The 12,039-nt window shown below is 40.0% G+C and overlaps 1 protein-coding gene across 1 annotated transcript in view; it reads right to left on the bottom strand.

The window, feature by feature from the left end:
- The window catches only part of arhgap21b (Rho GTPase activating protein 21b), a 75,598-nt gene that overhangs the window by 2,453 nt on the left and 61,106 nt on the right, over nucleotides 1-12,039 (bottom strand). Inside the window, 10 exon segments of the mRNA XM_028471926.1 lie at nucleotides 138-169; nucleotides 4,838-4,943; nucleotides 5,128-5,295; nucleotides 5,369-5,458; nucleotides 6,777-6,850; nucleotides 7,542-7,620; nucleotides 7,691-7,849; nucleotides 10,215-10,357; nucleotides 10,424-10,560; nucleotides 10,751-10,809. Coding sequence (XP_028327727.1) covers nucleotides 138-169; nucleotides 4,838-4,943; nucleotides 5,128-5,295; nucleotides 5,369-5,458; nucleotides 6,777-6,850; nucleotides 7,542-7,620; nucleotides 7,691-7,849; nucleotides 10,215-10,357; nucleotides 10,424-10,560; nucleotides 10,751-10,809 — 1,047 coding nt within the window.

The following is a 12,039-nucleotide window of genomic DNA, read 5'->3' as shown; positions in this document are numbered from 1 at the left end:
CACACACACACACACACACACACACACACACACACACACACACACACACACACACACACACACACACACACACACACAAAGTGAGTGAGAGGGGCGTGGCCAACGGGAAACAAGTAACAAAGCTTCACAGTGTTTACCTTTGGTTTGGACGAGTCACTACATGCTGAGTCTGCAAAAACAAACAGATGTTAGCAAACGTCTGCAGGCGTACGACCAGGAAAGAAGGCGGGGCCTAAGATGTGATGAGGATGAGGAAGCACGAAGAGCGAGAGAGAGCTCATGCTCACGTCACAGAGCAGCATATGGAGCCACTGACCAGCAGGGGGCGGGGCTTCCCAACTCAAACATATCAGAGGAGCTGACGTGTGTGTGTGTGTGTGTGTGTGTACTAAATAATAAATCCAAACTAATCAGACAAAAAACGTTCACAGACTGAATGAAACAATATCTGAGCTCATAAACGTCAACAAATCAATCAATAATATGAATTAAAAACAGAATTTAATCAATGATGTGTAGTGAGAGCTGTTAGTGAAATACCGTTAGTTAGCCGTTAGCTTGTTAGCATGACTTCTCTCCTGTGTAGTTAACAAATGTATACTGCAGTGTTTTTCAACATGGGGTTGCCTGAAATGTGTAGTAATTACTAATTATATATATATATATATATATATATATATATATACAGCTCAATTTATCACCTATAGCTCAGATATAGGCAACAGGAGGCTCGGGGGCCACATGCGGCCCACGGTCTAATCTTGTGTGGTCCCCAAAGAAAACAAACAAAATAATTAAATGAAACACACAAAAATATAAAACAAAAGAAACATTGACAAAAGGACAACAAACATACACAAAAATAACAAAAGAAATTTAAAATGTGAACAGAAACACAAAATTACCCAAAAGTTGCACAAGACGACTAAAAACACACAAAATGCCTGAAAGAAACATACAAAATAAATGACTGATTAAAGTATATATCTTCATTTTTTAATTATTCAATTCTAATCATTAAATGATAGATAAAAAATAAAAAATCAAACCATGACAATCTTAAACAACTGTATTCAAAACTTTTACTTAAAACAGTATAAAAATATCTGAGCTGCTCATGATCAACCAGAACTTTGTGATGTAGAAATAGGGTCACGACCCATAAAGGGTCTGGAACCATTGGTTAAATGTTAATAAGATGATTTATTCTAAATAAACACTCTCTGATGTAAAGGTTTGGTGCAGTGCATTGTGGGATGTGGAGTCCATTCTCACATGATCAATAATGATCTTTAAATGATTCATGAGTAAATGTTGCTCTTTAATCTCCACCAATGATCAATCAGGGTTGGGCTCAATTTTAATTGGAATCACGTAATTGATCATTAATTACAATTATGGCATAGTTGTAATTGGCACGTAATAAAGTTCAGATAATTGAAGGAGGAAGAGGAAGATTACGTTGAATGGGTTTATTTATTAAAGGCTCAGTAATTAATGATTAATTGGAATTTAACTTTAGTAATTGCAATTGACTCTCAGGGGAAAAATTATAATTTTAATTGTAATTATGAAAAAATGCTGTAATTATAATGTAGTTGTAATTGAACATGGATAATTGAAGACGTAAATGTAATTGTACAAACATACAGGGTTGGGGACAATTACTCTTTTCAATAGTTCATAACTATTGAAAAAATCTAACTTGTGCATAGTTACAACGTATATTATTATAAATGTAAATGTAAAAATCTAAAACAACAACATACACACTTTGATCATAAAGGATATGACACACATTGCTTGATGGTTACAGCCTGTGTCTTTAAATAACTGGTGCATTGTGGGAGGTCGAGGCGTAACAAGAGGTGTAGTTTTTTAGCAGCCATGTGTAACTCCTCCCTCAGTGATAAAGGTTATATGTTAGGAGATGATTAAATATCACCAACTTCCTGCTTCTTATGAACCTCCCTGCACCCACTCAGCATCACAATTAGCCTGTTGTTAGCAGCAGAAACGAGCCATGGCTGAGTAGTTAGGTGTTAGAAGTGACAAATATGGTTATAAACTGTGATGAAAGCTGCGTGAAAGGATGTGTTCATTGATTGGATGATGATCAGCACCTGAACCAACAGGTAAGTTCTCCTGACAGAGTTCATCATTTAGCCTCAAGGAAATAAGAGGGAACAATGTGGTGGGGGTGTGGTTAGTGCCATGACACCCCCATAGTATCCCCTGTAAACAGAAACATAGTAGTGATCTGAACACGTATGTTTACAAACTGCATTCAACCACTTAGCCCATTAGATTAAACCGTTAGCTTAACTCCTTAGCTTAGCCCGTTAACTTAGCCTAGCCCATTGGCTTAACCCGTTAGTTTAGCTTGTTAGCTTAGCCCATTGGCTAAACCTGTTAGCTTAGCCCGTTAGATTAGCCCATTAGCTTAACCCGTTAGACTCCTTGGGGCTGTCTTGGATGTGTATGTGGGGGGCAGTGGCTGGGTGGCTGCTCAGCCTTGGGGGGGGTGCCTGGGGCTCCCTGGCCCCCACTCTCTCTGCTAGCCTGGCTACATCTTCGTTTCCGGGGCAGAGCTTGGGTTTACAGTAGAGGTTCTTACACATACATATGTCTATGATACACTGACATGTCTTAGACTGTAGATAAAACTGGGCTTAACTTTAGACACGTTGATCCTAAATACCTGTTTTAGGTTTTACCACTCACTCCTTCCCTCTGACCACACCCACCACCATTATACCTACGCTTCACACTGGTCACCTGACTGGATTGATTACACAACACAATAAAACAATATACACAACTATAACTACACATCTCACTTTACAATAATCAACTCTTCTCCACTCTTTACATTTACTACCCTGAATCTCTCCTCCTTGTTCCTTTCCTTATCTCATTAGCTTAGCCCATTGTCTTAAGATGTTAGATTAGCCCGTTAGCTTAGCCCATTGGCTTTAATCGTTAGTTTAGCCCGTTAGCTTAGTCCATTGGCTTTACCCCTTTAGCTTAACCCATTGGTTTAAACTGTTAGATTAATCCGTTATCTTAGCCCATTGGCTTAACTTGTTAGCTTAACTTATTAGCTTAGCCTAGCCCATTGGATTACCCGTTAGCTTAGCCCGTCAGCTTGGCTTAGCTCATAAGCTTAACCCCTTAGCTCAGCCAGTTAGCTTTGCCTAGCCCATTGGCTTCACCGGTTAGCTTAGCCCATTAGCTTAGCTTGTTAGCTTAGCCTAACCCATTAGCTTAATCCGTTATCTTAGCCCAGTAGCTTAACCCATTAGCATAAACTGTTAGATTAGCCTGTTAGCCAAACCCATAAGCTTAACTCGTTAGCTTATCCTAGCCCATTGACTTAACCTGTTATCTTAGTCCATTAGCTTAGCCCATTAGCTTAGCCCACATATCCCTCTCCTACCACTCGATGTGGTGTGAACGTAAAAGTTTTCAGTGTTTATCCTGTACCGATATTATGGAGCCAACGTCTGGATAACTCTGACTTAGTGTCGTTATTTGGCTCAGAGACGCTGAAGAAATGTTTCTGTTGTCATAGCAACCATTAGCCTTACACTCCACCATTGTTCAGAAACTGTAGACCAACCGAACAGTGTTGCCAAGCAACAGCTAACAAGAATCAACCAATGTGTGTCACATCCATAATCTCCACAATTAATGATCCAGGTTATAAAATCATTCTCCTTTTAATGTGTTTTTTTTAAGAAAAATGTACACAGAGTAAAATATAATTGAGAAAGTAATTGTAATTGACTTTCAGGGGAAAAACAATGATTGTATTTGATATGTAATTGGAAAAATTGCTGGTCACCATAACTGAACATGGATAATTGAAAATGTAATTGAACTAAAAAAAGTTTTGAAGGAGCTGCTGAAAAACTTTGATGTTTGATCAGAGAGCTAACCATTAGCGCTGATTAGCATCAGTGTGTGTGTTTATGACGTGAAGCTAATGAACAAGTCACTTTAAAAAATAAACAGACAGAAAGCAAAGCAGGAAGCGCTCGGGCGGCGCTCTGGGATGTGTTTGTACATGAGACACAGTCACATGACCTGGAGACGACCGTAGTGTAGCGTACCATGCTAACTGGTCCTCACGGGTGCTTTAGAGACAACAACAGACAGCAAACGGTCTTTGAGAGAGAAACTGTGTCCCCTCCACACACACGCACGCACGCACACAGACAGACAGACAGACAGACAGACAGACAGACAGACAGACAGACAGACAGACAGACAGACAGACAGACAGACAGACAGACAGACAGACAGACAGACAGACAGACAGACAGACAGACAGACAGACAGACAGACAGACAGACAGACAGACAGACAGACAGACACAGACACAGACAGACTCTCTCTCTCTCTCTCTAGGGCCAATCTAACAGAGCTGAGCACTAGTACACACTAGGCAGCTACAGTGGGCCCAGCACTGGTCCTTCCTCCTACAGTCCCAGCCCTCCACCAATGACAGCACAGAGTCCATCACGGTCGCCATCGACTGATAGACTCCGCCCACCTGGCCTGTGGCAACAGTGGCAGTGAGTGTGTGAGTGCTGGATAGAGACAGAGAGAGAGACGACAACACGCTGCACACAGAAGGGTAGAGAGAGTTAGCACCGGTCATCATCACCTTCATCACGCCACGAGAAAAAAAAGAAAGAAAAAGAAGGAGTCGACCAACGTAAACACCAGGAAAACACAGAGATGGATCAGAAACAGGAAAAGAAAAGGGACACTAAGTTTAACTCAAAGACGACAAACTATGTTTGTCATTAGCATTAGCACGTGTGCTAACCTGAGACTTCACTCGGTGAGGCTGTGGTGCGTCCAATGTTGGAGAGAAGGTGGTCAATGTTTGGAACCGGCTGAGACTGGACGGTGTTCTCCTGCTCCACCGAGGCCTAGACACCCACACACACAATAATAATTATAGATATATACAATTAGAATTTCAACTAGTCAAAATTATATTATGGATATGTTGACTTGTAATTACAACATTATAGATATCTACAATATTAGTACATCTACTTATGAAATGTTAAAACGGTTAGCATCATAGCGCTAACGCAGACTTGCGCTCACCGCTGGTTCCTCGTCTCCTTGGTCACTGAAGAACCAGTCGTGTTGTTGGATCAGGTTCTCTATGATCTTACACTGGTCCGGCATGTGGTTTACCATGTTGGCCATGTTGTCCTCACTGGTTCTGACCAACGTGGGCCCAAACATGATGGCCAGGTTCCTAGGCTCCATCTGATAAGGTGAGGGGGAGGAGTCAGAGAGGAGTGGACACGCCCACACCTGGACCAATGAGAGAGCTCCTCACCTTGTTCTTCTCACAGTTATCTGAAACCTTCTTCAGGTGAGCACAGAGGAACTTCAAGGTCTGGAAGTGATGGTCTGGGAGCAGGTAAACCTGAGGGGTTTATTATTATTATTTATATTCAAAGAATCATTAAACATGTATAACACAACTGTAGAGGTTAACAAGACCACATGGTTTTATAAAACCACCAATTTCAACTACAAGTAACTAATTCATATATAGAAAAAAAACAGATGAATACAAAAAAATACACTTTTCCAAAAATGTATATGTGTAAATATTTTTCAAAAGAGTTCAAAGTGGAAATAGATTTCAGAGTCTGAGGTATATATATATATATATATATATATATATATATATATATTTCATATTTTAAAGTCCATTGGTTAATTAAAGTTGTGCTGATGAAAATCCCTGCAATCAATTGTTGAATAATTGTGAAAACATGAAGAATATTTAAATAAAGTCATGGCCAAAAATACAATGATGTTCTTTACCAAAAAGCTCTAGTTTGGTCTCATCTGTCCACAGGACGTTCTCCTCAAGGATTCTGGCTTCCTCAGGTAAGTTTTGCTAAACTCCAGTCTGGCTTTATGGTGAAGAACATCATGTTTACAGAAAATGAAATGAGGTCCAACATGGTGGAGGTTCACTGATGTTTTGGGGTTGCTTTGCTGCACCGGATGCTGTGACTGTGTGCATGGCATCATGAAATCTGAAGACTACCAAAGACTTTTGGGCACAATGTAGGGCCAGTGTCAGAAAGTCAGAGGTCATAGGTCCTCCAGCAGGACAAGGACCCAGAGTACACTCCAAAAACATCCAGAAATGCCAATCATTTTGTTCAGTCCATTTTTGGAGTTCTGTGTAGAATTCAATCAGTTTTTTTGTTGTTCCAATGCAAACAAAAGAAATAAACATGTGAATACTAATGCATTTGTCATTTCAACTTTTTTCTGAAAGAAGTGGTTCATTATCTGACAGAAGTGCCAATATTTTTGGCCATGACTGTATGTATTTCTATAGTTTTAATCTCTCTCCTGATGTGGAACCTGATGTTCTCATCAAGATCATTTCTATCATCATTTTCTGTGTAGTTTGTTCTTTTTCTTATTCAGCATATTTTTCTCCTATTCTGTGTTTCTGGTAATATTCAGTATAATTAAATAAATATTATAAAACCCCATATTTTAATGCTTTCATTTGTTAATTTTCCTCTCCCTCTTGTACCCCCTGTAGTACCATCGCGTATCCCTAGGGGTACACGTACCCACATTTGAGAAAAACTGAATCATACATACCCAGAATACCTATAAATTTAAATATTTTCATACAAAGATTCCAAGTGAGTTTTTGGTCAACAATGTGTCCTAGAAATGTGTTTTTCATCTAAACATAAGTTTCTCACCAGCCTCTTCAGTTCCTTTAAACGTTCCACTGAGTCCTCAGTTCTGCTGGCCTGGATGAAGTCTGCATACATCTCTGTTAGAACACACAAATATTCATTCATACACACATACTTGTGTATGACACGTTCCATTTCCTATGAGATCTTTCAATGGTAAACAGGATGCTAAGGGTTAGCATGTAGCTAACTTTGCTCTATGGGATGTAATCACATGATTTCAGTGAAACTATCTTGTTTTTGTAAATCATCTGAATAATTTATATATTTCTCATTAATTACAGTAGTTAACTATTAACCCTATGTAGAGTTTAAGAACCAGTAAAGTACTGTATATAGAAAAAAATGAGGAAACAGAAAAGTGTAATGTGACGTGGAAATGAAACAAATAAAATAATAAAAGAAATAAAATATATACAATATATAATAATAAAATATATATATAATAAATAAAATATATATGTAATAAATAAAATATATGATTAATAAAATATATACATATATAACATTAAAATATATAATAAATAAAATAAAGATAACAAATAGATATATATTAATAAAACCAATAAATAAAAATAATACAATATATAATACATAAAAAAATTAATGAAACAAATAAATAAAATAAAAATGAAATATTCATTACATAAATACCTGTATATAAAATATAATTAATAAAATACATAATAATAAAATATATGATAAATGTGCCGTACATTTGGTTGTGTTCTCTGTGTGAAACAACAAAAACAGTCAATCTTCTCTTACCGTTAGTAAACAACGGCTCTGGAAGCTCTCTGAAGAAAGACTTTAGCAGACTGCTGATGACGTTCAGGTCCCTCCATTTCTACACACACACACACACACTGGTAATGGATGCTAAAGCTGCTGCTAGCTTATGCTGACTCCGCCCTCACCTCCTCCTGTGTGTCCACGTCCACCAATCCTTTGATGTTCAGCTCCTCCTGCATGTTAGAAATGGCCGTTTTGTTTCCAGGGACTCTGTAGATCCCTGTGTAGTCCAGGCCACGCCCCTCCACCACCTGACAGCACACCTCCACGATGAGCGGAACCAGCTACACACACACACACACACACACACACACACCCGTTTTTATCACACCGTGAGGACCAATGACAGAATGGTGTCTTATGGGATCCACCCTTTCTGAAGGTCATACAGATCTGATTTTAACTTCTAAAATCATGAAAACACAAATCACTTGAAACATCTAACACTCACTGAAAAAGTTCAAACCTGAATTTTCCCGAGGTTTGGCATCCCAATCCTCACCGCTTCGCGTACAGTGTGTGTTTGGCCTCTGAAAGGCCCGAATCACTACTGAGCTGATGTACAGAAACCTGTCAGGCAGAACATCCTGAATGCCAGAGCGCAGTCCACCCGGCTACAGTATGCCAATAGCTGAAAGTCGTTTGTGGAGTGGTGTGAAGACCATGGGGAGGACCCAGTGCTTTGCTCATTACCCAAAGTTCTGGAGTTCCATCCACCTTAAAAGTCTATGTGGCTGCAATAACGGACCGACATGCTAGGATCATCAATGGCACAGCTCCACGAGGCCTGTATGGGACCTGCACTTAGTGCTGAATAGCTTGTGTCAGCCTCCCTTTGAACCCCTGGCGATGGCGGAGCCACAGTGGGTGTTGTGTAAAACTGCATTTTTACTTCATCGCAGGAAAATGTGTCGGTGAGTTGCATGCATTGTCGGTCAGCCCATCGTGTCTGAAGTGGCACCCAGATGGTCCAGGTGTCACGTTACGGCCGAACGCTGCTTTTATTCCCAAGGTGCTGTCCAGGTCAAATTTTAATCAGCCGATAAGGCTTGCACGATTTGATCCCCCATTGGGAGGAGATGGGAACAGATCAAAGCGGTCAGGGCTGCAGCCACTCGTACGTCTGCACAGCTTTTTGTTTGTTATGGGGGACCCAACAATGGCTCTACTCTCTCTAAGCAGCACTTAACTCACTGGATTGTAGATACTATTCACCATTCCTATCAGGTGTCAAGCCGCCCTATACCATCGGGTGTGCGTTGTCATTCTACCAGGAGTGTCTACATCTTGTGCTGCCCTTAAGGGAGTGCCTCTGGAGGAAAGATGTGCTGCTGCCTCATGGATGACACCATGCACATTCTCCAGGTTCTACAATGTGGATGTCGTTACCACTGGGCTTGATCCTTAGATCTTCGGAGGCTTCTCAGTAAGGTTGGTGTCTGGGATTCCTCGTGGCTACGCTGGTATAAGTCATTCAGTGCTTTAAGCACCGCCTCTGGCGGTCAGCAGGGATGAAAAAAAATGAAAGTTATGAATGTAACTACAGTTCTATGAATCCTGAATGACCACCAGTGTCATGACACTCAGAATTCTTATGTTCTGTATATTCTGTAGGAAACGAACCTCGGGTGACACCGAAACTTATTACCTTTCTTGGGTCACAGGTGACACTGTTAGTATGCATACTCAAACTGTGCATGTGCAAAGTAAACAGGTGCTTTAAGCACCGCCTCTGGTGGTTATTCGGGATTCATAGAACAGTAGTTACATTCATAACTTTTGAATTAATCAGAGCTCAATCAGAGCAGAAAGTATGCTCCACTAACAAAAGTGGGGGTCAGACTCTGTGCAGCACGGGAGTGTTTACATACTTCTTAAAGGGACAACGTCCTGAATGTGGTTTAGCAACACTACAGAATGTAATCACACATTTCAGCCTAAAAGAAGGAAAAAGTCAAAAGTGGCACAAAATGTTGATGTAGTTCTGCAGTTTTATCCACTGACTTTGACTCATTATTCTTTTTGTTGTAAAACTATATTGAAAAAAAATATATAAATAAATCAAGTATATATCGTCTATCACCATTTAGAGTAAAAATATATAGATATGAATATTGGTCCATATCACCCAGGCCTAATGTAACCAAAGCAGTAACGTTTTATCTTGTAAAGGATATGATTGTATAAACTGTGTGAAATGAGGCGTTTAAACACTGTTTAAAGTATGATTTTATTAATATGAGTGTGTTACCTCAATAACTAATAGAAATCACTAGACTGATATGATGCCTTGTTATGTAGCATGTGATGCTAATGCTAATGCTACACTACTTTAGTTAAACAACGTAAAAAGTCAGCCTTCTTGTTTGATGTTAATTGTACTGGGAACCAGTTTGATAAATTGCTTACATACAGTTTAAAAATGTTGAACATTATTGTGACTTAAATGATCTTTAATCCATTTTTTCTATTTAGGACAGTGGTTTTAAATTGGTTTGTTTTACTGAAAAATAACTTTAAAATAGTCGAAATGATTTGAATGAAAAATATCGTGATGAAATTGAGATTGTGATTTTACAAAGAAAAAAATGGTGGTGATATTATTCACACCCCCCTTCCAGGCTGACTGATGAATAGAACCAAACGCACCCTGTTGGTGTGAGCTGGCGGACAGTCGTCCAAACGGACCCCAAACGTGACGCCAGCCGGGGGTTTCTTCTCAAACGGTTTCCTCATCATCCCAGCGATGCCCATCTTCCACGCCCCTCTGTCCCTCGGCGGACTGGAGTCATCTGAGGGTGTGAAGGTGGTTATGACGTGTGAAACCAGCGGCTACGTGTGTGTGTGTGTGTGTGTACCTCTCCGTTCCTCTCCTGTTCTGGGTGTGTGGGGGCTGTGAACCTTGGCTTCTGTTTTAGTTCCAAGAAAAGCTTGTTTGAGACTCAGGGCGTGACGGGGGGGCTTAGGGGAGGGCTCCGACCTGCTGTTGGGGGCGCTGGGTCACACACACACACACACACACACACACACACACACACACACACACACACACACACACACACACACACACACACACACACACACACACACACACACACACACACACACACACACACACACACACACACACACACACGATGATGATGATGATGTAAACAGTGGAGGAAAGAGGAAGGCCTTCATACCTCAGGTTGTATTCCCTGATCTTACGACTGATCAGTTCCTGACTCGTCACTGCAGAGTTCTACACACGCACACACACACAGATACACACACGCACACACCTATTATTAACAGACTAAAGATGCATAATTTTAACATAGAAAACCACTTTGGAACCAATCCAGGATTGGGGTGAATCATAATTATAATCACCTAATTGATAATTAATTACAATTATGATGTTATAAATGTAATTGAAAATCATACACGGAACAAAAATATAAATGCTACACTTTTGTTTTTACTCCCATTTTTCATGAGCTGATCATTTTCATGATCTAAACACTAAAGACATATTTCTATCAGATATTGTTGATAAATGTGTGTTAGTGAGCAGAGATAATCCCTCCCACCTCACAGGTGTAGCATATCAATATACTCATTAGACAGAATGATTATTGCACAGGTGTGCCTCAGGGTGGCCACAATAAAGGGCCACTCTAAAAATGCTGAGTTTAATGCCCGGCCTCATGTTGCTGGGATCCAAACACAATTCCTGAAGCTGAAAACCTTCCAGTTGTTGAATGACCAGCACAGTCAGTGGTCATGTGACCCATTGAACATGTTTAGGATGCTCTGGGTGGGCAGATACCACAGCGTGTTCCACTTCCTGCTAATATCCAGAAACTTGTCTCAGCCATTGAAGAGGAGTGGACCAATATTTCACAGACCATAATCAATAACCTGATCAACTCTATGTGAAGGAGATGTGATGCACTGTGGGAGGCTAATGGTGGTCACACCAGAACTGAACATTTCAGAGTGGCCTTTTATTGTGGCCACCCTAAGGCACACCTGTGCACTAATCATGCTGTCCAATCAGAATGTTGATATGCTACACCTGTGAGGTGGGAGGGATTATCTCTGCTCACTAACACACATTTATCAACAATATCTGATAGAAATATGTCTTTAGTGTTTATAGAAAATACATCTTTGAGTTCAGCTCATGAAAAATAGGAGTAAAAACAAAAGCATTGTGTTTATATTTTGGTTCAGTTTGTGTTTGTGTTGTAATTGGGATGGAAAAACAATTAGGGATGCACCGAATATTGTAAAAAAAGCCTTTGGTTTAGTGAGTTAAAATCAAGGCCGAATAGTAGCGTGTGACACAATGATGCAATCAAACAACGTGCAGTGATTTAAAGTTAGAAAAGTGTGTGCGCTGATTTGAAATGTTTTTTTTCTGCTGATTTGAAATGTTTTTACTGATTTGTAAACTTTTAAATCACGTAAAGTTGCCTTGTGTATG

The sequence above is a fragment of the Gouania willdenowi genome, chromosome 17 (genome assembly GCF_900634775.1).
Source record: "Gouania willdenowi chromosome 17, fGouWil2.1, whole genome shotgun sequence".
NCBI classification, from domain to species: domain Eukaryota; kingdom Metazoa; phylum Chordata; class Actinopteri; order Blenniiformes; family Gobiesocidae; genus Gouania; species Gouania willdenowi.
This window is presented reverse-complemented; position numbering and strand designations above follow the sequence as displayed.